Source organism: Oryzias melastigma, linkage group LG18 (assembly GCF_002922805.2).
Source record: "Oryzias melastigma strain HK-1 linkage group LG18, ASM292280v2, whole genome shotgun sequence".
Taxonomy (NCBI): domain Eukaryota; kingdom Metazoa; phylum Chordata; class Actinopteri; order Beloniformes; family Adrianichthyidae; genus Oryzias; species Oryzias melastigma.
Genome location: NC_050529.1, coordinates 9,012,962 through 9,040,569, shown reverse-complemented (window position 1 = coordinate 9,040,569; position 27,608 = coordinate 9,012,962). Strand labels below are relative to the sequence as shown.

The 27,608-nt window shown below is 39.0% G+C and overlaps 1 protein-coding gene across 1 annotated transcript in view; it reads left to right on the top strand.

Annotated features, from left to right (window-relative positions):
* The window catches only part of LOC112156111 (phospholipid-transporting ATPase ABCA1), a gene marked incomplete in the record, with an annotated part of 201,468 nt that overhangs the window by 169,242 nt on the left and 4,618 nt on the right, over positions 1-27,608 (top strand). The window contains 4 exon segments of the mRNA XM_024288273.2: positions 3,372-3,506; positions 7,968-8,071; positions 9,423-9,515; positions 24,387-24,630. Coding sequence (XP_024144041.1) covers positions 3,372-3,506; positions 7,968-8,071; positions 9,423-9,515; positions 24,387-24,630 — 576 coding nt within the window.

The window sequence follows — 27,608 nt, the reverse complement described above, 5'->3', positions numbered from 1 at the left end:
AAATCTATTTTTTTCTTTTATTTATATTAAAACGTAATTTTGAAAAAATAAAAATCTGATTTTTTTATTGTCTTTTTCTATAATAATTATTTAAATCAAATACACTTTTTTCACCCATGTAAATCAAAAGTGTTTGACATGAAAAAAATGGTCGAATTTAAAAAAACAAAGACTAAAAAGTAAAGAAAATTTGCAATTCATAATTATGTTAACATGTTAATAACATGTTTATAATAACATAAACTTTCCGCTAACTTTAGCCTTTTGTTGTCCTTTGCATCCAACCTGAAATCCTAAAAATATAAATTAAAAAACAAATATTTTTCACTAAAAATGATATAATATAAAAAACTATAAACATAAAAGAGCCCCCCCCCCCCACACACACACACACACTATAGTGCTCTGGTCATACGTTGAACCTGCCCTCCAAAGTGTAAGCGGCACCAGCATAAACACAAGTCAAAGTGATGGATAAGGCTGATGGTAGACGCCACACATGAAGAAAAATGGCCGCCGCAGTGAGAAGCAGCCGCTGGAGGTTCTGGTTCTACATTATTTACCAGCCCTGGCGGTGTGGTCCTGCCCTCGGCTTCTTTGCACGCCTTTCAGACTGCTCGCTGCTGCGGCGGCAACATCAAACGCAGAAGGGGGCTGGCGGTGACCACGGGCCTCAGCCTTCCATGCCAGAGCTTTGAATCTATTGGGCGGCTTTCATAGCAAACCGAACCATCCGCAGTGAGGGGCGCCCTGCTGCGATCGTCTCACGGTCCAATCTGAGTGGAGAAGAAAGGCAGAAAAAAAAGCTCTGTTCCACCATAAGAAAGCTATCTAGATTTCCTTTGATCTATAAAAAAACGTTTTTCTTTTAACCCTTTAACGCCAGAGCTTCAGCTTCAGGGTTGACATTCTGTAGACTAAAGTAACTCTTCAACCTTTTATTGAATCGAATCAAATCAAACTAAACCAAACCCAATCCAGTCCACTCCAATCCAGTATAATTATAGCAAATCAAATTAAAATGAAATGAAACCAAACTAAACCCAATCCAAACCAAACCATATCCTATCAAGTCCAGACCAGTCCAAATCAATTAAAACCAAACCAAACAAAGTCCAGTCTGAATCGAATCGAATCAAATCGAATCAAATCAAAATCAAATCCAGCCCAAACCAGTCCAAATCAAATCAAATTAAACCAAACCAAACCCAGAACAGTCCAGTCCAAACCAAACCAAACCCAGTCCAAATCAAATCAAACCCAGTCTGAATCAAATCAAATCAAATCAAATTTAAATACAATTTAATCAGATTAAATCAAACCAAACCCAGTCCAGTCCAGTCCAGTCCAAACTAAATCAAATCAAATCAAATCAAATCAAATCAAATCAAATCAAATCAAATCAAATCAAATCAAATCTAATCAAATCAAATCAAATCAAATCAAATCAAATCAAACCAAACCCAGTCCGAATCAAATCAAATCAAATTTAAATACAATTTAAATAAATGAAATCAAACCAAACCCAGTACAGTCCAGTCCAAACTAAATCCACTCAAACCAAATCCAATCAAATCAAATCAAACCAAACCCAGTCCGAATCAAATCAAACCAAACCAAACCCAGAACAGTCCAGTCCAAACTAAACCAAACCCAGTCCAAACCAAACCCAGTCCAAATCAAATCAAACCCAGTCTGAATCAAATCAAAGAAAACCAAACCTAGTCAGAATCAAATCAAATCAAATTTAAATACAATTTAATCAGATTAAATCAAACCAAACCCAGTCCAGTCCAGTCCAAACTAAATTAAATCAAATCAAATCAAATCAAATCAAATCAAACCAAATCAAATAAAACCAAACCCAGTCCAAATCAAACCAAACCCAGTCCAGTCCGGTCCAAACTAAATCAAATCAAACCAAATCAAATCAAATCAAATCAAACCAAACCCAGTCCGAATCAAATCAAATCAAATTTAAATACAATTTAATTAAATGAAATCAAACCAAACCCAGTAAAGTCCAGTCCAAACTAAATCAAATCAAATCAAATCAAATCAAACCAAATCAAATCAAATCAAATCAAATCAAATCAAACCAAACCCAGTCCGAATCAAATCAAATCAAATTTAAATACAATTTAATTAAATGAAATCAAACCAAACCCAGTACAGTCCAGTCCAAACTAAACCAAGTCAAATCAAATCAAACTCTGTGATGGGGAAAAAAATTAAACTTGAGTATCTTTTTAAAATGTCTTGATGAAAATAGGAAAAAAAAAAAAACCTCTTAAGCCAATGAAGCTAGAGAGATTGTGACATCAGTGACATCTCTGGTGTTAAAGGGTTAAACCAGGGGTGTCAACGCATTTTGGTTCGGGGGCCACATTCAACCTGTCTGATCTCAAGGGGCCCGGACCAGTAACATAAAAGTAAAATATGCTAAAGTCAACTTGTTTAGTTTTTTTCTCAGTTGGTAAAAAGGCCTCATCTAACCTAGTAGCCCAATCAGTTCTTTTTAATGTTGTTTTTATAATTAGTTCTTGATCTCTTGTTATGCCGTTTCCTTTGCTCCCCCTAGTGGCAGGATTGCTCATAGCGGTCATTTCTTTACAGAACCAAATGGGCTAGAAACTTGCTTTTTATTCAACATCCTTATCATTTTTATTTTCACAACTGGGCCGGATCAATCATCTGGTGGGCCGGATACGGCCCACGGGCCGTGGGTTTGACACCCCTGCGTTAAACCAAACAGTTATTTAGTCTTTTTTTCTTCTCCCAAAGCATCACAAAATCTTAAAACTGTCCAAACAGGGAGAATCCATTGAATTAGAAATGTTTTATTCAAGACAAAACAGAGGAAAAAACATTGACTGAGGCTCTACGTTTCCCATCAATAACATCGCGGATGCTTCCCTGATTCCCAATCCCCGGCTGCCTAAAAGCGCTTTTAGCTGCATTCCTTATGCTTGCCGCCGTACCGTACCCCGTCCTCCTTCCTGACACCGATCTGCGTCCGGATTAGCATTTTCTCCAATAAAAGTATGCAGCCGCATTTACGTGACGGCGACGTGGCCCCCGTAGTAAGTCCTACCCCGTACGTGTCCTGCACTTTAGCGGCGCTCCTAATGGCTCGTGTTTGACAAGGTAGAGTTGAAATAGCTGGGAGAACAGTCGAGTCCCCCAGCAGCCTGTGATTAAGGTCTAACAGTGAGCCCAGCTGTCATCGCTCGTCCTTGAAAAGCACAGAGCTGGAAATCGCAGGAGAACCCAGCCAAAATATCATCCATCATGAGATAAGGCCAGAGCTGGGGCTCTTATGAACACTCCTCCTGACACCATAATGTTCTTTTTTTCCATTTTTTTCAAAGGTGGCAGAGTGGGGGATCAAGAAGTTGGGGCTGGTCCAATACGCCAACAAGTCGGCGGGAACGTACAGCGGCGGGAACAAACGCAAACTGTCCACAGCGATGGCTCTGATCGGATGCCCCCCTGTGATTTTCCTGGTGAGAGAAGCCTTTATTTTGACGCTCCGATTCAGGAAGTGCCGTGGATTTATCGGGATTTGAGAGTAAACTTGATGCTTTTGGGCATCTTCCTCGTTCTGAGCGAGCTGCAGCCAGGTGACAGAGTACAGGAAAGCCGATGCCACACATTAAGAACCAGAGGAAACAGGATGTGGATCAAACTCGCAAATCCCCACCGAATTTCCCAAAGGACCGCAAGCAAATTACTCGCGGACAAGAAATAGGTGTGCCTTTCAGGAAGGATAGAAGCCTCTAAAGCACAGAAGACCATGCTAGCAAAACGTTAAACCAACGGATTTCTGTTCATCGGGACAGAAAATATAGATAGAAACATGTTCTGCAGGCATTCTATGACAATATTTTAGTTATTTTATGCATTTAAGTAGAATTTGAAATAATATTTGAAATTCAAGACACTTTAGGGGACGTGTCAAAGTCAAGGCCCGATGTTATCTTGAACTCATTTCTACTTTGAATAATTTTGACACAATACATTTTTTGGAGGTTAAAATATTGAAAGTTAGTTAAGATTTAAGTTGATTTATTCTGGAATAATGTTCCTTCCTTTTTATTATTCATAATTATGTTAAAAAGTTATAGTTTAAAGTTTAAAAAACTTGTATTCTGTTTGATTTCTGGACTATTTTGGCATTTACTAAGATTTTTTAAGCTATTCTGAAGTTTAGCTAATATTTCAGCTACATGCTAGGTGTTTTAGCTAATTGAGGCTTTTCTTTTTTAGTTTTTTAGGCTGTTTTGGAGTTTAGCTAATGTTTCAGTTACTTGCTAGCTGTTTCGGCTAATTTAGTTAATTTTTTTAAAAAGTTTTTTAGGTTATTTTGGAGTTAGGCTTAGGGCTGCACGGTGGCGCAGTCGTTAGCGGTCTCGCCTCACAGCGAGAAGGCCCCGGTTCGACTCCCGGCTGGGACCTTTCTGTGTGGAGTTTGCATGTTCTCCCCGTGCATGCGTGGGTTTTCACCGGGGACTCCGGCTTCCTCCCACCGTCCAAAAACATGCTTCATAGGTTAATTTGTGTCTCTAAATTGCCCCTAGGTGTGAATGTGTGTGTGATTGAGGCCCTGCGACAGACTGGCGACCTGTCCAGGGTGAACCCCGCCTTCGCCCTTCAGTAGCCGGGATAGGCTCCGGCACCCCGCGACCCCGAAAGAGACCAGGCGGTTAAGAAGATGGATGGATGGATGGAGTTAGGCTTATATTTACATGCTAGCTGTTTTGGCTAATTTAGTTTTATTTTTTTTTACGTTTTTTAGGCTGTTTTGGAGTTAGGCTTATATTTACATGCTAGAAAAATTTTGGCTAATTTAGGCTTATTTCAGTTTTTCAGGCTATTTTGAAGTTTACCTATTTTTTCAGCTATATTCCAGCTGTTTTGGCTAAACAATGTTTTTAGTTTTTAGGCTGATTTGGCATTTAGCTTATATTTTACCTGGCTATCAGTCTCAGTGTTTTCTGCTATCAGCTCTAGCATCTTAAGCGGCCAAATTCAGCTTACAGCATTCACACTACTATTATCGCGGGTAATCCTTTATATAGTTCATAATTATGTTAAAAAGTTACAGTTTTAAAGTTTACAAAATGAAGTCTTAGTATGCTCAATAACTATTTATCCTGTTCGGCCCGCGACCTAAGGTGTGTTTTGGATTTTGGCCTCCTGTGTGATTGAGTTTGACACCTCTGCTTTATCGGGTCAGTTTCAGAATTTATAAGTTAAAATCTGCAAGTTTTATGATTTGTATTGATACTTGCTAAAATACATATTAAATTCTGCCTAAAAACATTCAAATAAACCAAAATAAGTGACACGTAACATCAATAAAAAAGTGCCCTAGTTAGTTTAAAGCTTTATTACGACTTAGCCAAGCTAACGTTCATGTTAAAGCAGCACGATGTCTTTCCCCATCCCTGTGCTCGCCCTGAAGGCAGCTTTGGTCTCGCACAAGCTCACATTGGGCTCAGCGAAAGAAACACCCCATGGGATTTGTAGGATTTTGCAAGTGGGGGGACTCGGTCTGGAAGCAAACCAGTCAGACTGAGGGCTGTCAGTCTCTAATCGTGTATGAACAGACCGGCCCTGAGGAGAGGGAAGCAGCAGCGGCGCTGTGAGCGTCCGCCTGCGCCGCCACGGCCCGCGCTTCAGTGTGTGTCCTCATTATCTGCACGCGGGAGCGGCGGGAAATTCCCTTTGCACAGTTTGTCTGTGCGCTTTTAGAGACTCTTCTTATTGCTGGTTTATTAGTTGTGTTTAGTTGGAGCTCATTGACTGCATAATGAACTGGACTGAGTGACCCCTCCCCCCTGGCGTTTCAAACAGGAAGTACCCGCTGGCTCCAAAAAGTCAAAATCCCATTGACTCCTACAGAGAAATAAATAGATTCATCAGAATAACCATTGTTGCACTGACACCCTTTTCACTATATTTCTGTAGTTAAAATAAACTGACCAATCAGAGGCCTTAATAAAAGTAGGTGGTGCCTGTTTCCCCCACATTGAACATTTGAAATTTTTGATTGACAGATTGTTCTAAGTCTGTTTTTTAACCATTAACTCTATATGACAATTAGGCCGACTTACTTCCAGATCCAATGAAATTAAGTCCGTTCAGTTGCTATATTTTAGCGATGCCGCCATCTTGGAGCCAGTATTTGGTCAAAGTCGATCTGAGTCAACGTTTCTATAGCAACCACTCCGACTAATTAGAAGTGAGCTCTTTACTGACTCACGTGAAAGTAATTTTTAGACGTACACAGTAGACTCTTAAAATGTCAGTCTGCGTTATTGTAAATACGCGAATCTGTGTAGCGGAGTCGGACTGTGTTTTTCTACGTGTTACTAACTAGGTTGGGAGTTAGCGTAGTCACAGTAACGTTTTGTAAATATGCTAACGAGGCTAACTTGTGGCGGTGTTAAACTCTTTTTGTTTGTTTACATGTTACTATCATGGCTAACAAGTCGCGGTTTTAGATTTTTTTTTTTTACGTGTTACTAACAAGGTTAGCGTAGTCACAGTAGCATTTTTAACAGTATCAGTTTTTTATATGTTTTAAACAAGGTTGAGAGTTACAGGTATTGTAAATATATTAATAAGGCTAACATGTAGCGGTGTCTGACTTTTTTTTTTACGTGTTGCAAAAATATAAAAGGATTTACAAGTATTGTGAGTATGCTAACGAGGCTAACGTGTAGCAACGTGGGACTTTTTTTTTGTTTTTGTTTTTACCTGTTACTAACAAAATTGACAGTTAGCTTAGTCACAGTAATGTTTCTTTTGTTGGACACAAAATTGGGAGTCTCAGGTATTGGGTATAGGCTATGTAAAAGTTTCAGACTGTTCTTTATTTTGTATTTATGTGTTTCTAACAAGGATTAAAGTTAGCTTAGTCATAGTAACGTTTGTCTTAGCGCCATCAACCTGTTTTTTTACATGTTGCAAACATGTAAAAGGAGTTACAAATATTATGAATATGCTAACGGGACTAACTTGTATCAGTGTCTGACTTTTTTATTTTTTTCGTTTTTACGTATTACTAACAAGGTTGAAAGTTAGCTTAGTCACAGAAATGTTTCTTTTAGTGGTATCAGTCTGTCTATTATCTGTTATTAACAAAATTGGGATTACGGATATTGTGAATATGCTAACGTGGCTAGCGTGTAGCGTGTTAAAAACAGGTTCTAGTGTTACTGAGAATGAAGTCAGTAAAGTCTGATGGACCAATGGATTTATCTCAGATTCTTTTGTCTCACGTAGTGCATCTTACAATATGGTGCGCCCCATTGTTTGGAACATCTGGAACTTCCTGTTTGGACTTAAGGGGTGGAGGGGTCATCATAAACAGTCAATGCTTTCAAGTGATAGGGGTGTGGAGTTCCAACAAGCTCCCTTCTGATTGGCGAGAGTGGTTGCTATGGCAACATTGGCTCAGACTGACTCGGACCAATCCCTGGTTACTGATGATGTCTGGCTCTGACAGCATTTGCATCAAATTGACTTAATTTTACTGGACTTTAATGAACAGATGGAAGAGGCCAAAAAGTCTAAGTTTGTCCATAATCTGGTTTTGGTTTTCATCTTTATTTTCATGTAAAGTCTAGTTAAAGTTGAAGTCATGTTAGCTTCCACACATGTGATATTTATTCTCCGCATTTGACCCATCCCCCTGGGGGAGGGGTGAGCTGCAGACACAGCTGCACGCAGGAACCATTTGGTGTTTTAACCCCACAATTCAGCCACTTACTCTTCAGTGTCAATCAAGAAGGCACTGGGTCCAATTTTTAGGATATTTAGTATGATTTAACCTGGATTTGAACCCACAACCTTCCGGTCTCAGGACGGACACTCCACCACAATCCACTGGTACAATTATAGCATTGTTAGAGCATTTAATTTCTAAAGAATATATCAAATTTTTGCCTTCATTGCAGGACGAGCCCACCACCGGGATGGACCCCAAAGCCCGGCGTTTCCTGTGGGACTGCATCCTGAGTGTCATCAAAGAGGGCCGCTCGGTCGTCCTCACGTCCCACAGGTGAACCCCGTTTGAAGACAAATGAGCAGGAGCCATACCATTTTTTGGAAAGCATAATTGACGGCAGCTCCACTTTGTCGAGAGGTGTTGTTTCCAGGGTGGCAGTTAATATGGGCTGCCAGAAACACGCCGGCTGCTCTGAAGTTTCGTGAAGCGTGAGGGCGTATCGACTGACTGCAGCTTTTATTGTTCTTCTTCTTTGAGGGGAGAAAGCGTCAATATCAGTGCTGGAGTCATTTTATTTATTTATTTATTTTTTCTTTATTAGCCAAGCTTTCTGAAGGAAACCTACATTTTTCTTCTTTTTTCTGTGATGTGTTGGCAATCCGTTGTATAATCCTCCATGTTTACCCACCGATTTAACCGTTTCCGATGCATAATTTGGTGTTTATTCTTCTCACCTCATCTAATCTTCCCATAAAAATAAATACAAGCCTCTGTTGTTGTCTGAGGCAGTGTGGTGGAGCTGCATCCAACTGTCCGTGTCATGACCAGGTGGTTAGGTTTTGTCAAGTGTCAAATTGACCAAGTTTTTACAAACTCACCGTCCTAATTAACTAATTTCTCAGAAAATCAGCACATGTTCTGCCTGAACCCCAAATTGTTTCAGCTTAATGTAGAAAAGAAAAAATGACTGAGATAAAAAAAGAGCTAGTTCGTCCAAAAATAATTGTATTTAAGCTATTTTCATATCGGGTATTCCAAGAATCCACTAAATTATTAGAAGCATTCACGTTGGACAAACAGGAAGGGGCTTCTTCTTCTTCTTCTTCTTCTTTTTTCTACTGTTTACTAGCGCATGTCTGCCACCTACAGATGAAAGAGGCTCGGTGCAGAATGTCAAACTGCCGCAAATCTTGCAATTTAGACACGAAACAGAACTATAGTCGGGTTCTTTGCAAGGGTCCTCCTTACCATCAGGAGTCGCCAAGTTCACCAAATAAAAGAAATCCATTCAGAGGATAGGCTCCAGCAACACTGACCCAGATTAAGAGTGTTTAGAAGATGGATGGATGGATGACATGTAAACAAACCACACTTATTCCAACACAAAGTACACACTGACTTCAACAGAAGTCCATATTTTTCTATAGAACAAAAATAAACTGCATCCACTGCTGCGTCATAAAAAGGTGTTTTGTAGCTGAAAATGTTCTTGCTTTGCCCATTGTGGCATTCCTGTTTTTTCAAGATTAACTTTGACTATGATAATCAGGTAAAAAAAGGACATTTTTATTGAACAGTACGCAGACTAGTATCCAAACAGTTGTAGAATCTTTTCAAATCTCTATAGCAGCCCATAACTAAATGTTCTATGTAATGAAAATGTTCTTTTGCTTCCATTTCGTAGCATGGAGGAATGTGAAGCACTGTGCACCCGCATGGCCATCATGGTAAACGGACGCTTCAAGTGTCTCGGGAGCATCCAGCACCTGAAGAACAGGTAAGGACGCCTTTTCTTGCTCTGTTTTATTTTTAGGTTATTTATGCTTTAGAATTAATGGGAAAAAATAATAAAAAAAAAAAAAAAGATTTTAAGGACCAACAAAAATGCTCATTTTCCTTTTACAATGTAAAGCTGTACCTTAAACGAAGGTTTTGGATTCACATAAAAAATATTAGATTGAATAAGGAAAATTTTATTGATGCTACATTTTAATTTTAAAAACATTTTTAATGTTTTCTGCACAAGTTGTAAACATTGTCGCCATCATTTCATGAAAGGAAGTCAATAAACTTGGAATGATAGGTTAGGAGCTATTTATTTTGTTGAATTTGTGAAAAATATTTCAAAATTTTTCAAAATAAAAGCACTTGGATTGTGCTGATACAGTTGAATTGTTTGATCCTCTGATTAATTAAAGAAAATAGTTATCATAGAACTGTATTATTATGAAGGACACATTAGTATTCAGACAGTTTTTCAAAGTCATACTCTTAAAATATTGTATTAAATTGTCGGTTACAGTTTTGGGACAGATCGTATCGTAACATGAGTATCGCGATACGTATCGTATCATATGTATCGTATCGCCACACTTGATGCATTTCCTTGAAGAGTGCAGCCAATTTAACACCGTTGGTACAACCTGGTGATGGCCACACCCCTTTTTTTCGATTTGACGTTTTCTACACAAGTCAAAGACATCATTTCATGAAGGGAAGTCAATAAACTTGCAATGATTTTTTTTTTAATTTGTGAAGCGATGAGGCAGGAAAATCTTGGACAGGGCAACAATCTGGAGGCCATTTAATGTGGTATCAATAATGTAAGTGGGAGAAGGAGACGGTAGGCCATTCTGTTGGCAAAAAACTGGAGCTAAAGCAACAAATCAGTCCTGCACAGATGTTAGAGCAACCGGCAGATCCTCGGTGTCAATTCCCTCCAGAATGCGGCGACAAGAGCAGGCCGCTGTAAATACTTTATGAGGCACGCAGGAAGCATAGGACACGGGAACGTCCCTGGAGGTGTGAGGCGATGCAGAGAAGTAGCAAACACAAGGATCACCACCAGGTAAAAGGAGGGATCTCACTTCACCTGACAAACAGGACGAAAGCAGATCGGCGCGGCGTCGACACGTATTTCCGCTGCGCTTATTTTAGATCTCACGCCGACAATTTACACGCCACTGAAATACTATCTTTCACTCCCCTCCTCGCAGTGAATAATTTCTAATTAAGCGTCCCTATCGCTGCGGCGCTCAGTGTAATTAATGTTTCATGAGGTGTGGGACCCCGTTAATGACTGAAAAGGCAATTAAGGAATGTCGTCTCTGTTTTCTTTTGCAGTCAGTATCCCGCCAAATGCTGGTGGGCCCCCCCACAAACATCTAAAAGAGGTCTAAAATAAGATTAGTTTTTAACATGTTTGCCACCTCTCTTTAATTTCGATGAAATTCATGTTTTTTTTAGTTTTTAACACGTATGTGAGGCATTTTTCTTATGAAAGAGATCAAATTTTACAGGATTTTATAGTATTTTTCCGCACTAAACCCTCATCTGTTCCTAGTGTCTAGTTCAGGTTCTGGAGAAGAGAAGATGGTATCTTCACATTGACTGCAGTCAAATGAGCCGCCGTTCACATTTCTGTGGTCAAATCAGCATCACTGGATTTTTGGTGTGAGTTTCATCCAATACTTACGGTAGCAGGACTGAGAACGCTGGAAAATCTCCACCAGACTCCACGGAGCTTCTTGATGTGACCACGGAAATGTGAACGGCGGCTCATTTGACCGCAGTTGGAAAAGATTGTAAATCAATGAAAGAGCATTTAGATGCTAACTTTCAGTATTTTCTGCTCTGAGAAACCAATGATTGAATGTATTGATCACAGTCAATAAACATTGGAGAATTAGCTAAAAGAGTCTTTGGTGAACTGGAAGGAGAAAGAATCAGGATTTGGGAGGAAGTTCTGTCCATGAAGATCTTCACTTCCTCGTCCAGCTGACGTCCAGATCAAACTCATACACTGAAAATATAAAGTAATATATAATTAATTATTCCTCATAATATCTACATATTAGTTCAAAGATTATGCAAATATAGAGATTTTTCTAGTAAAGAACTTAAAGTTTACCTATTTTATAAGAGTTATCAAAAATGTATATTGTTTATCAGTAAGATCTACTTTTCAAATTGTTTTAATCACTTTTCATTAATATTATGTACATTTTATTAGATACATTTATGTTTTTTTATTTACTTAAGATCGAATCATAATTTTACTAGATTGTTGTTGGTAGTTTTTATATTCATAAATGCAATCAAATTGAATCCGAAATTGTTATTGCAAATTTTTCTTAAGTAAATCTTATTTTTTTCACTGTAACAGGACATTACTGATTTTCCTTGACATTTTTATGGAGCAGGAGTGAAGATTTATGCTAGCGAGACACAGAGCTAGGGAGGGGGATCAGGGGTGGGGCTCCAAAAGCCACGCCCCCTCAGAGAATATTTTGGAAACCGAGGCTTCAAATCAACATGAAAAATAGCTTTTTAAGACATTTAGGTTGTGGGATTTTGTTTAAAAACTTTATAATCATAATTAAAACACTAATGGGAACGTTTTTCAAAATAAAAAAATTATAATTTTTACGAATCTGGTGGCAGTTGGATGGGAATGGCCCCACCGTGGGGGTGTGCGATTGTCGCAGCACATGACCTTCAGCACAGGAGGTGTAGCTCGCTTCCCTCCCCCGCCCCTCTCTCCCATCAGAAAGGGGCGCACCATGGGGGCCAGCTCCAACATTTTGACCCCCCGTTGGCCACATGTAATACATGCTCATCCCCCCCTAGTCTTTTACCTTCTCCTTCAAAAGCCCCCATTTGTTTCTAACTCCAAATCTACAGACTCAATCCCTAGCAGGTGCTGCCCCCTTTAGTTAGCAACGCTCATCACCCAGATGCCCTCGTGCCGCTTCAACAACCCCAAATGAGGCAAAAATAGCCCATCATCATCATCCGAAAAGGACACTTTTTTGGGGGAATTTGAATTGGCAGATAGAGAAGAGGAAAAATAAACAGGAGGCAATAAATAGGTTTTAGCAGAGGTGTGCTTGTATGAAAGCTCCAAGGTCTTAATACCCAAATGAAGTGGGGGGAACCAATAAAAGCAGCTTCAAAGCTGGGCTATAATCTTGTCAGTCGGGAAGGACAGGCTCTAGCCGTTTCAGGATTTTTTTCCTCTGATGGATATCGTTCTGATCCCCTCTTCACAGAGCACCTGTCGGAAAAACACCCCGCAGCCCAGAGTCTTATTTTCTCCTTGGCCAAAGCACGTCACGATATAAAAGTGGGGTGTAAAGGGACTTTAATGCATTAAGGTAATGCGCGGCGGCGGCGGCGGTGGTGGCGGCTGGAGAGTTTTTATAAGAGCGGTGTCTAAAAGTTTGGATCAATTCCCCCTCCCCCACCTCCGCGCTTGAAGTTGACGTCCAATAAAAACGGCTTTCCACTCACGGTGGATCAGCTCTCCCGGCGTGCCATTAACTCCACACTTTACTACTTTTAAGTGCATGTCACCCTGAGAGATGGATGACAAAATAATTCTCCAGCGTCGTCACTATCATAAAGACAAGAACATGGACGGATACAGATGGCGCCGGATGTCGGTGCGTACGCTGCATTGCAGCATCGGCGGGTTTGTTTGTCGGTCGGTTGATTCCACGTCTGTCTGAAACTTTTCGTCCTTCTTTTTTTTTTCAAACCCTTAAAAAATAAATATTAAAGTCTGTATCTGGTTTCGATGCTGTTTGGGTTTAGCCGAGTCGTCAGTGTCTTATGTGCAACAAATTGGATTTTAATAATTAATCAGAACTTGTAAGAGAAGCAATTTATAAACATGAAAAATAAAACTAGATTCTCCGCTTTCAGCTAGAATGACCAAACTACATCAGGAATAGTAAAAATACTCTCAAGTGGACCCCTATTAACTTTGCAGCTTCGCGGTATATGTATATATAATTTTGTGCTCCTTCTCTTGATCATTGACTATACGAGAACTGGACCCCATGTGACGAAAACTGAAATGAAGTCGTTTTAGGGTAGGTCCGAATTCGCTCCCTACTCACCATATAGTGCGTTCGCCATTTTGGAATCTACAATTCCAAAACAGAGTTCCCTAGAAATTTCCCACAAGTCTTTGCAAAAAACTACCCTGCATTGATATTCACTATATTAGCAACTATAGACCACAATGCATTGCGGTTGAACAATTTTTAACCCTAACCCTCTGATGGAGGCTGGGATCCGAACCTTAACGCCCCCAAAAAAAATATTTAAATGTAATTTTTAAATAAACCATCCACATTTTCATTCAGAGGAATCATAATTTAATTTTGTAAAATTGGTGATGTCATATCCAGCGTTTAAAAAAATGAAAGAAAAAGTAGTGTGATTGGTGTCCGAATTGCTTTTAAAAACCAAAAACTAGATAGTCCCGCACTATGTCAAATGTTAATGTTTGATGGAGAAAATTATAAAAAATACAAGATTATTATGGATTTTTATACATACGGATCCTCCATGTCCAACAGTTTTGCAAATAAAAATGTATTCGCATGTATCTTTAAGCCAGAAGTCAAATAGTCCACTTATTTCAACACATGAGGGATTTTTTTCCCCTTTTTTTACAAACTTTAAAGCCTCAATCTGGGATTGTTTTTCAATATTGTCACAAATAACATGTCTGATCTTCAAAAATTTGAAAAAGACGAACAAAGCGTTTTTAAAGCGTCTCCAAAAGTGTTTTTTGGGGCGTTTAAATGTATGTGTATGTGTGTCATTTACTATATACCCATGGTTGTGATGTTAGGACCTTGTATCTGTCCATGATGGTTCTTGGATTCCTCAGGGTCACCAAGGTCTTCAGTTATCACTGCTTCTTGAAGACGTCTACGGCTTGAACATGAATATTTCCCTGCAGGCCAATGTCTGACTGAGAGAAAAGCAGTTAGAAACAAAGATGGAACAAAATTGTGCGTTGATAGTGAAGTTAGACGCAGCCTTTGACCAGAACTCTGTGACCTGAGATGCTCCGCTACATGAAGACTCTAGCTATATCTTGAAAAGATAAGGATTGCCAAAATAAATAAATAAAGACTTCAGTTCAAAATTTTAAGAGCATAAAACGTTAACAACCTATGATAAAAATCGCAATATGAACATAAAATTCTAGAAAATAGTTAGTAACTCAAAGAAAAAAAACAAGATTTAAAAAAATAAAAACATAAAAGTCAGAAAGTCAAACAAAAATAAGTCAGATTTCTGGTTGCATTTTGACATATTTTGCTCTGGAAGTTGAGTTCTTGTATCTACAAATTGTCAATTTGACTGATATTATAGTTTGAAATACCTTTAATAAACTACAGATTATTTTATAGATTTTTAATCAATTTTTAGTAATATAAAACAAAGAAGAAATACATTAAAAGTAAAACAAATCTAAAATTAATTTACAATATGAATTAATTTACTTATAAGAAAATTAGTCAAAGACAACTATGTTAACTCCTTACAGCCAATAAATCGTATCATATAGTATACACACATGCACATTGAATCCATTGACTGTAATGATAGCGATTGATTAACTAATCAAAATGTTAATCCTGTTTCTATTGTAGTTTCTTAACTTGTCTCCATCCAATTCTTTCCTTCTATTCAAAATGAATAAAAACCCAGTCCAATGAATATCCTCTTTTTATATGTTTTTAACGTAATCTCGTAGGACCTACCTAAAAGAATTATCGATTAAAACTGTGTTTCTGAGGATTCCTTAATCTAAATCGGGGCTGGATCAGGAGCGGATGAAAACCAGATGCTTGAAAAAGGATGGGCCAATTTGTATAAAATATGTATTAAAAACGAGAAAGACTTTTTTGATTTTAGCCAAAAATATTATAATCCAAATTAAAAGATCACTTAGAATGATTTTATGATCTACACTATGTGTATGTATGTATATATACAGTATATATATATGACTGGAAGAACCATTTTGCTTTCACCATTCTTCTTTCTTTGGTACTTCACACTCCAAAATGCACCACAATTTGTAGGCGGTGAAGTTGACATCTGAATGGACGTTGTTAACAAGAAATTCTCGGTTGCCAAGGAAATAAAAATTACTTCTGACAACTCTTCTAAAAAATACATAGATCTGTTTGTCACTTTCAGGAGACCAAAACATTAAATGGTTGCTACGATGATAAACCAATAAAAAAGCCGCCATTTTGAAAAAACTTGAATAAAAAATGGATTTTTTTACATGCAGTTCGACCAGGGCAAAAAGGGGGGGGAGGGGTAAAGGGGCGTGTAGCAGTGACTCAGCCAATCAGGGCGTGTCAGGAGGGGGCTGTAAGGGCGGGGGTGGGTACACTAATAAAAGTGTGACATTGTTTAAATTATCAAAAAATCTGTATTTTGTTACATTTAAAACTATAAGTTTTCATCAAATATTGAGTTCATGATTTACTCGACTCAAAAGTATATTTTAAAAAAGTAATATATTTAAATGTCATAAATTACAGTGAATTTGGTAGTTGATCAAATGTTTTACTTTTTACAGTGTAGCACCTGTGGCTCATACAGTTTGTTTTAAATGTTTTAAACAAACTAAATGCAAATATAGAGTGACTGTTAAGGATCTTCTAAATATATAATTACTCTACACTGTAAAAAGTAAAAAAAAAAAATACATATAACAAATATGTTTAAATATTAGTTTTTTTTATCAAAATGCATTTTTAAGTTGAGCAAACTATTAACTCAACATTTTATTTTAACATTTTAAATGCGACAAATTACAGAACTTTTGTTAATTGATCCAATGTTTCACTTTTTGCGGTGTAGTAATGACATCAGCATTAATCATCATGTAAATAAAGTGGAAGGCTGATTGATTATCATCAATAAAAAATATTTATTTATTGCAGAAATAATTGTTACACATCACACATTATATAGAAAAAATAGGGTGTTGATTGGTTGTCAAATGATAGAATGCAGAAATTATTTTTAATGTAACAAAGACAAAGTGCTTATTTATTATCATGTAAAAATAGTACACTAAGATAGATAATTGGAATTCGGAAAGACGTCCAATCTCACACACCTGGACCTCGGTTAGCATGCCCTCCAGAAACAAAGCAAGTTTGCCATCAAAGCGTCAGACATCTCCGCCCACACTCTGACCCCCCGCCCTCTTGCCCTGCATCTGTCCTCCCCCTCCCCCGCCATGCGTCGTACACAAACACCCACTTCAGCAGCGGCGAGGGTGACCTTTCCAGACTTCCTTAGATGAGGGAAGGCAGCCAAATTATTTTCTGCCCGTCATGCCCTTATCTGTGTCTGGCTGTTGTTTGTTTTAAATTACATGGAAGAATGACTTTCCAACAGACCAGGGTGGAGGAAGAGATCCAGGCAGAATAATGAAAATGAAGGAGAGGGAACTGCGGCGCAGAAATTACAGGCGCTCTGTCATGCTGTGTTGAGCGGCTGTATTATATCTGTAATGTAAAATATTTGGAAAGGATTAGTGGCGACAGTGTATGCAGTCACCAGCGTAAATATAATCCATTCATTATTTTCTCCCCGGCTGTATTCCACCCCCGAGCTGCAAAGATCTCGCTTTTATGTCGTTTTCAAATCACCGTTTAAAAGCTGAATTATGATTTCAAAACATGAGGCGCCGTTGTTATGACCATGTGGAGCGCTGCAGACTCTATTTATTGATATTCAAGCTCCCAGTAAAGGGAAAAAAAAAAACAAATTTACTAGATGAAACCGGAGACAGACGGTGCTTTAAGGATGACAGAACGGGTTTTGTTGCACCTACAGAGGCACAAAAGAAAGAGGATTTGCCTCAAAGGACTTTTTTTCTTTTACCTGAAAAGAAATGAAAAAACAGAAATTCCCATCCACCCGTACAAGGGTTGACCCATGCGGGTGCTTTGGGCTGTCCAGGCCTTTGAAGGGTTATAGAGGGGAGCCCAAGTAAAAAGCAGTTTTGCATCATCATACAACACATTGCACGTTTTCATAAATCTGTTGATTTATGTTGGTTGGGTAACTGGTTGAAGGGTTACGGTAGGTCAAAGAACACGTATTCCTATTGACATCTCTGATGTTAAAGGGTTAGCACTGATACCAGTCAACCCTTATGACTAAGGCCAAATCCGAATTGCTTTATCCCTCCAAGTGAAGAGATACGGAAAAACAGCCTAATCCTAACTACTAAAAAAATATTTGGTTTGGGTCTATATAGTTCCCTGGATTGTAAAAGCAATTCGGACACCATGCACTAGTGAGTTCTTTCGTTTTTCCAAAATTCTCCATATGACGTCACCAAATCGAATCAGTGAAAACATTTCACGACGTCTGTTTGTGACTCCACTGTGTTCTGATGGTGAAAAGGTGGATAGTTTATTTAAAAATTACATTTAAACATGTTTTTCTCAAAAATTGTTTGACTAGTACAGTAGTTTTTTGCAAAGACTTCTGGGAAATTTCTAGTGCTCTCGATTTTGGAATGGTCGATTCGGAGAGCACTAGAAATTATAGTGAGTAGGGAAGGAATTCGACACAGTCTTCAAATTTGGACATTACTACCTCTTGATGACATCATCAATAGTCGCCTATCTATCTACGTTAGTACATAGCTGCCAGCAAAATACATAACAACATTGGTTTTGTAATTGTAACCCTTGTGCTATCATAGGTATGTTAGCATTGGTAGTGGGGTCATCTGGACCCCTCGAGACTGAACTTTTTTTTAATCATTGATTTTTTTAAATTTTCACTGGTGAAATCGTGTCTGCCATCATCCACATTTGTCATGGGATGGATAACACATTATTGTAAGGCTGGGGTCATCTGGACCCCATAGGATAGCACAAGGGTTAAAAGTTGTGCAAAAACTTAATGCTTACATGAATACTTGAATGAATGAAGAATAAAGAAATGAGTTTCTCTTCCGCGGCACAGCGGATCACCCTACCGGCAGATGGATAGTGACCCCTAAATGACTTTCGGACACCACTACAGCTTCATATGGCCCTACAATTGGAACACTCAAAGGGATAGGGAAGCATTTCAGATTCAACTTGAGGTTTTAGCAATTACCACATTTTTTGGACTATAAGTCGGTCCATAATATAAGTTTAAGCAGCTAGAAAATGCCTAATAAAGAAGAAATGAATCAGTCGCACTGTAGTATGTCTTCAGAATCAGCTGGAATTACAGTATGTTAATCGCATAAGTGACTGAAGAGTTACAGGAGTCATAAGAATGTCAATGCATTGAGGGATGTCATATAAATGGGATGTACTTTTGTTGTGTGTATGGCAAGCGTATTGTAAAGTATCCGTAAGGATATTGTAAGTTGCTCTCACGTGTTTGGACGATGATGTCATATGGAGCCCTTACGGCACACTCTAGTTCAGGGGTCACCAACCCAGGTTGGTGGGCACCCTGATGGGAGCCCACTTGGACCACACAAGATGCCCACAGGTCTCTTCTAAAAATGGCACAACTCACTTGTGAGTTTCGTCTAAAATTACATTTTATTCTGTTGCTGTCTTTTAAAAATTAAAATGTCTTAAAACTATAACTAAAGCCAAACTATGCAAATTTGTTATTTCAAAATGGTAGCCCTTTGTATGAGTCAGTACCCATGAAGTAGTCCTCAGTTTCAAAAAGGTTGGTGATCCCTGCTCTAGTTGTTCATAATGTGTGAGTACTGACCAAATTCCACACACAAGGATTTTGCAAAACATGCGCAAGTGCCCGTTGGATGCCCGAACAAACTACCCTCTGATTGTCTCATTTCTAAAAGTCGACTTTTCAAAATCCGTATTTCACCCTTGTGTGTTAAGTGTTCGCTATGACCCGTCACCCGCAGCATGCCCATAGAAAAAAATGTTGAACGTTTTTGCTGTACGTTCCCATCGAGCGTTCGTTTGGGCCCTCTTGTACAGGTTTACCCAATTTTTTACCCTCAGACAGGACATAACCACCTTTAAAGGAAGTTGTTAATTTAAAACCTTTTACATTTGTTTTACATTGTAAGATCTGTCATGTTCCAAAGGAAGAAGCAGGTGTTGCCCCAATATTTCATGGCAACAGTTTAGACCAGTATCTCCAAGCCTCACCATGATACAATCTACTGTTGCTTTCCATAACGTTGAATAGAGGTTGGTCAAATCCTCCCACAAAACATGTAGCGGCTGCAATAGTGGCCCCTTATTTCTTGTGATTCTTCATCTAAAGTTCTTTTTTTTAGTGTGGCCACAGCTATGGAGTAATAGAGCTGAGTGATTATTTATTGTTCATACTCGGCTGCATATTTTGTTTGCAGCGCAGGCTTAAAAGTTGTATAATGGCGCCCAGAGGGCTCACAAAAAGCTCAAGATTCATCTGTTTTCTTACACAGACTCCATTTGGACACAAAAGTCAATAACAGAAACTTTATGCAGTCGATTCCCAGTTAGACTTCTTTTTTCCTGCTAATAACTGATACTTTTTTTTATCAACAAGTCTTTTTTATTATGAATAAAGCCAGAAAACTGAAGGTTTTTGTAGCAGAGTTGAGAGTTTTTTTTTAGTAAAGTGATGAGAAACTGTGCACACAAGGACTATCCACTATAGTGGAAGGACCCGAATGTGACGTAGACAGAGGGCGTATGTTGGAGAACTCGGCTTCATTTGGCAGCGTTGCACTCCGGACTTTTAATCGTGGAAAAATGAAGCTCAACAAAGTTAAGGGAAAATAATACAAAGGTATAGGTTATACGGAGAATTAGTTCACCCTCTGTACAGTGGACCAAACCAATGTCTCTCTAAGACTACGTTCGCACCATACTCAGCAAGAGATCACCTTCAATGAAAAGACTCACATTTTTCAACTGTTTACAGCCTATATGTACAAAATGGTCAATGAAACTTTGAAATGTAACTTTGACCATTCAGGGACACGGATTTGGTTGTGGCATATGGATGATGTCCTTTTTAATTCATGACAGAAAGAGAAATGAAAGAGAAATTACTAATTGTGGTTTGTGCCAGACCAGAATTCTATGACACCAAGTCATTCATATATCGGAATAGAGCTGTGAAAGAAAAAGCCTGAAGCGAGATTCATGAGATTTGCACCAATTTGACATTTCACACCAAACCTCTTCATTCTATAGGTTCAGGTCGTAGTATCGGGTGGAGACAGTCCAGTGTAAACACCTTATGCTAAAAGAGCGTTCAAGAACCAGTATTCTTAAATGTGGGACACATGCCTGGTGTGAACGTAGCATCACTCCAATGAAAATTACATTTTTGGTTTTTGGGTGTTGAGTTCAAATGTGCTAGTTTGTGGTTAGAAAAAATCCAAACCAAGCTCTGACCAGGAAGAAGGAAATAAAACAACGAGGAAGAGGAAAGTTCTAGTATATTAGCTTGTTGTGTTTAGCTAGGTGCTATTTGCAACATGCCCACATCTACTTGTTAATGCACCCATATTTGTTTTAAATATTTTTTATTTTATTATTCAACCTTTATTTATTTATCTGAATTTGGCACAATGCACATTAATCAATGTGTCACTTTAAGCCCCAATGTAAAAGAGCCTGAGTTAGCTAATTAGCTACCTAGCTAATTTTCATCTATGGCAGGAAGAACCGTCAAAAAATAGAAACAACTCATGAACAAATAAGAAAAGTACAGAATAGTAGTAGCGACACATATAGTATTGCAACAATATCAAAACAACAAATGAAAAGCTAACAAAAGCTAAAGCTAGTCCAAAAAATATCCATAACTAATCTCCCAGCGTGTGCAGGACTGATTATGTTTTTAATAAAATGTAACCTACTTTGTTACCAAGAGTTACCTGAATTTTATACTTGAAAGTGCATTTGAATTTATTGATTTATTTGGTCTAAACCAAAGATAGACATCTGCACTTTCAAAGAAAGCAGATTCATAGACATGTTTGAAATTCTCAAGTACTTATTCTAGTTTTTTGTTCTTTCATCCACAATGACTGAATATTTTTATATGTTCAGGTACTACCGTCACCACAGAAAGTAGAAGCTAGTGGTTGTAGTGGGGATAATATTAATAATGCTCCTATAGCAGATGGCTAATTGAGCTATTAGCTTCACAGGCCACATTTTTTTCAACATTTTCTAGGCTGCCTTGTTTTTTGTTTACTTTTTTGTAACTCAAGTTCTTCTATTTACTTTTTCTCTGAGAGAGTTATAATTACGCGGAGCATAAAAACCCATTATGAATTTGTTATGTAGATAGATACGCGCATCCCTTTATACAAGGCTATAAAGTTACACTGTTGGTGCGTTGGGGTCTCTAACCTCAGCGGCTCTGTTGTGAGCGAAGGGCGGCTGCCGCTCATTGTGTTTCCCTGTAGCGGCGCCACGCTTCCCCTCTCACTCCCTCAGGGATCTTCTGGGCTTACAGTTTACTCCCCGTATCTCTAATTGTCACAAAGGGAGCGCCGAACCCTTGCTGCGTGCGCCGCCGTACCAGCCACCGCGGACATTTCTGAGAGTAAATCCAACATTAGGGAATTAATTAGGCAGAAAACAAAGGGTCATAAGAGTGCTAACGACAGAATAACAAGGCACAGAGTACTTATTCTGCAGTGACAGACATGGCGCGTACTCAAAGATGCTTTGTGGTAATTAGCTTTGGTGCTTAGTTATGGTTCGTTAATCTGTGAAATGTTAGGTTTTATGTTGGTTTTACCTGTGGTGCCTTTACCAGAAATATTTTTTTTATGCTCCATGGTTATATTTTATGTTGTATCTCATCTATAAAGTCACTAATCTCTTTTGTTCCACTGAAATCTTTTGGTTTTACTTGTGGTTATAAGCTAATGCACACAATATTGCAAATGTAAATGCAAATGTGCCCTTGCCTCCTCCCTACTACCCCCTTTTTCACCTGCCCTCACTTACTGAGCGACTGCTACATGCCCCTCACTTTACCCCTCTGCTCCTGATCAAAGCTGGTTGTCACAAATGCCACTTATTTCAAAATGGCCGCTTTTCTGTTGGTTTTATCTCCATAGCAACCATTTTGTGTTTTGGTTGCCTGGGGGTGACGAACAGATAGGTATCATTTTTAGAAGAATCGGCCAAAGTAAATTTTTGGATTTCCTTAGCAACTGAGTTTTTTTGTTAGTCACATGCCTTATATGTACATAACATATGTCATATGGTTTTGTTCAGCTTGTGCTAGAGATTCATTTATCAAATTTTCACAAAATGCCCGAAAAAAAATAAAATAAAATGCGAGCAACAGGAAACACCGCTTTTGGGGGCTTGCCACCCTAGCGCCATTCATACCTATAAACTTTAAACAAATAGGTTAACCCAAGTAGCATCTCAATGATGTTTTTGATGATAATGTTGATATAATCGAATCTTTGAAAAAAGTTAAATTTTTTAGCTGCTGGTAACGTATTTTTTTTCTTTTTTTTTTTTTTTTTCAAGACGGCCGCCATTTCTTGAGTTCAAAGATCTACTAAATTTAACCTGTCTGAAATCTCATTTAGATCACTCGATGACAAGTTTCCCTTTCCCCATTTTGTGGGAACTTATTAAAAATAGCAGTTTTCCACAAGATGGCTACCAAGCAATAGGTGGGTTAGCCTTTCCATAGTAATTAAAAAACAAGATTTCATATTTCTCCGACGTGTGAGTCTTTTGGTTTCATAAGTGGATTTCAAAATACTTTTTTAGATTTTTATTCCATTTATTTGTTTTTTTTTTACCATTTCTACTGCTGTGATGTCATCATTTGTTGCCCAAAATTATTTTTCACCGTGTAAATTTTGGTGAACTTTCGATTACTTGGCAAGGGGGACATTTTTTCCCAGAAGAATTGGAGTCCAGGACTTCTACTGTATATATAAAATCCAAACCTACCATTTATTTTGGCATTCTTACTCCAATGGACGTAGGATTTGGGCCCCCTCCCCATCACTTTTTGACATTCGGTGTCCACCAACTTTTTTTTTTTGATGTGTTGGCTGCTCCCATTGAATCAGGGGTCCCCAAACTCCGGGCCCCGAACCGGTACTAGTCCAAGGGCTGCTCAGTACTGGGCCAGAGACACTAATTAGGGGTCCCTAGTACTGGCACCCTAACATGGTACTGGTACCGTAGTCCGGTTCCACGTCCCAAGGGTTGGGGACCCGTGATTTAATGGGAATAGGAAATATTCAAAAAAACGTAGATTTGGAGACACCTAAAATGTCAAAAAGTGACCTGAACCATCATCCATACATGATGGGTTGGGAGTGAGAATGTGTAGGATATATTACCAGATACTGTTTGTTTGATTTTCTCCATTCAGTGGCCCTACTCCCTCTTTAGATTCTTCTTTGGTTTTAGGGAAAGCAGGGCAGCACAGATTACATTCTGATGCACTTGTGTTGCTTCCTGCTGTATTTGGACGAGTAAGTCGTGTTCGTCTTCTAGCAGCTTTCTTCAAAGAAGTCAAGATGCCTTTGCTCTCAGCTGAATGTGGCTCATTTGCTTCTCCAGTTCATCACACGCAGGAAGCCCGAAACAGCAAGGGAGCTATGACTGCAGTAATATTTTGAATATTTTATTAGCATCTATTCTGCTTGCCGTCGTGTGCGTTCCTTCCAGTCCACCAGCTCCACATCTATGACACCACGCTATGAACAAAGATGCCGAAAGAGTTCATTATTTATCACACGCCGTGGCGTGTTTGTTTTTTTGTAGTTCTCTTCTTCGTCTTTGTTTCAAATGTTTAATGATGGCCACTTCTCATCCAGATTCGGCGACGGCTACACGCTGATCGTGAGGGTCGGCGGCCGTCCCCCTGTCCTGAAGCCAGTTGAAGACTTTGTTGAGGAAACTTTCCCGGGCAGCGTTCTCAAGGAAAAGCACCACAACACGCTGCAGTACCAGCTCCCGAATAACGAGGGAGCCCTGGCCAAGATCTTCAATGAACTCACCCACCATCAGCAGAGACTGGACTTGGAGGACTACTCTGTGTCCCAGACAACTTTGGATCAGGTAAGACAGATAAACATGAAACAATCGATCTTTTATTTCAAGCCATCTGCATTTCAGTGATAAAATAGTGATTCCAGAAGAAGAAGATGAAGTTTGTTCTTTTTTTACATAATTAGAGATGGTGTGGAGGTAAAAAGAATTAATGCTGTGAGGGGCGTGGTATGGTCCTCACCGACTACCTTTGACCTCACCTAACTTGCTAAGCAGCCACTACATTCCTTTGTTGCCCCCATTCTGCTTCTGTTAGGCTGGCTCCAGTGTTAAAGGGTTAAACATATGGTCTTTATGAATAAGATTGTATAATACTCTTTTGTGGATACATATGTGGGTATGGTGAGGAGGAGTTGGAAGTACAAGTCCAGAAGAGATTGCTCATAGACACCACTTCTTTTAAAGTTGGAGTGGTTTGATCCACGAGATATAAAATGGTGTTTCTACCTTCCTTGAAGTCCCAAAGTGCTTTACAGTCACACACACATTCACACATTGGCGCCAACCTTCCACCTTCCATCAGAGGCAAGGTGAGGTTCAGTGTCTTGTCCAAGGACACTTTGACACATGGGTGGGCAAGACGGCAATCAAACCTGTAAACTTCCGATCAAGGGCCGACCACCCTATCGCTGCACCAAGGCCACTCTGAATCAAGGCCAAGCGATGGTCAGGAACTTGGACAGGCTGAAGTCAGGACCATAGATAGACAGAGATCAGGATACCAACAAAGCATCACGAGGTCAGAAGGCATGCAGAGGTCAACAACTTGACTTGGACACGAATGAACTGCTGGGACAAGTAACCAACTACTACAACTGTAGTAGAAACTTACCTGGTTGTACTGGTGGGAGGTGTGATACTAGATGAAAATACTAGATGGGAAACAGCTGGTACAGGAAGTCCATACATGTCATCTTCTTACAGACACGGAGGAGTACAACAGTGGTACAAATAGGACCAGAGAGAACTAAAACTTTGATATGTTCCCAGTGTGTATTTCTCCTTTGTAAACATGGTTCTTCTATCCGTCTTCTGTTCTCTATCTAAAGCTGGGGGCTATAACCAGATACACCTGGATTTCTCTCTTCAGGCTGGACTAAGACAGTCCTTGGTTGTCAAGTTTATACCTGCCCACTACCCTTACCGATTGCAAAAGTGGCTAAAAATCCAATGACTTTTGAAGAGTTGGGTTTTAGAGCGGAATTACCTTTTAGGTTCAGACGCTTTCCCAAGTAATATTTTGTATCCCAATGTAAAAAAAATTTGATTTCCGGTCTTCTGATGCTTGTCACATGTTGCCAATCTCTATAATAGGATGTAACCCTTGTGCTATCCTAGATATAGTGGGAGTGAGTTCATCTGGACCCCACAAGATGGCACGATGAACTTTTTTTTTTTCAATGTTTTTTGATTTTCCCTGGTGTCCGTGGCAGTCAGGAAATCCTGTCCACCTTCATTCACATTAGTCATAGGATGGATAACACGTCAATGTAAGGCTTGGGTCATCTGGACCCCATAAGTTAGCACAAGGGTTCAATTGTATTCCACAGTCTGATTCCAATTCCTCTCTACACATGAACATGGTTGCCAAGTCTAAGAATAAATGCAACTCAAAGGTATCTGCAGATGCGATTTAGACATCTGTCTTGCAGAAATTGGTCTACATAAGAACAGCCTTGGCCGTTTATCTTACTTTTCTCATTTCTTTCGGTCCAGCTCGAATTGGTGCAGTAGACCGGGGAAACAAGTTGTTTCCTGCATTTTGCAGACTGCCTCGTGTTTTGCTCACAGCGCCTGAGCCCCGATACAATCAAATTCTCAGTGGTGAGTGCGGGTGTGTCTGCTCTTGCAAACTCCCCATTAGCTCAGCAGAAGACCAACAAGCAGGAGGTGAGGATGACCTCTTGTAGGAGTAGAAAGGTCATCAGTTTGCTTTATTGTGAGGAGGAAAACGAGTAGAAAACACAAAAAGACACAGATGTGAGCAGCTTTTATGATGTCACTGCTTAGCGTTGATCTCTTTTTAGTCAGGCTCTTAAATTAGTTTTTTGTTCATCTAACTTTACAGATATTTTTATTTTAAACCCCATTTTTACAGCCTTGCGTGTTTGACTTTAAAGTCGACTTGGAGCTCATTCAGAGCTGGTCAATACTTACCAGATCAGAGGCAATAAATAAATCATACTTAGACCTGGAGGTCGTGGCATGAAGACGTGAAGGGGGCTGCGCAACCTGTGGAGACCCAGACAGTCGCCTTTCAGCCTGTGATTTATAGAGAAGAGGCTTGACCTATAGTGTAACACCCAACTTGCACTACAATGAATATTGATCCCTACAAGCCATGGAGCTCAGGCCTTGATACTGATCACCAGCACAGAGCGGGGCACATTTGGAAGGAAAATGGTACTGTTTCAGGGGGGGTTGGAGCAATTTGGCTAAATCTCAATTAGCTTACCAACCTAATCGCTCCACCCTTGAAACTGAACAGTGAAGGCAGCAAGAAGAGTACTTCATGAAACACTTCCTGATAGAAACCCGAAAGTGAAACAGCAATTTGGATATTATATTTGGATTACGTTTGAGAGTGTCAATAAACATAAACAGGTTTTATATATCTATATATCACATTAACAATTTTTTGGGTCCTAAAATTCATTAAATAAGCTTTTTTCTTTAAAAACAAAAAGAAAAGTACAGATTCTACTGTAGGTTTTAATGCTAAAGCATCTGCTAGCATAACAGGCATAATGTAATGCTAATGCTAACACAAATCTAACAACTTTCTAAAACTGCTTCTGTGATTAAAAAAATGATAACATCCTAAAGGATTTTAGTATGTTTAATCTCTAAGAAGGAAAACTCCTTTTTTTTTTTTTAGCTATGTTGGCCCTCTTCCAAGTGTATGATGGGAAAATGTTCTTGTTTTTTCGTCTACAGTAAAAATCATAAAAAAGTTCTTCAAAGAGCTCTAAATTTACCCGAGTGTT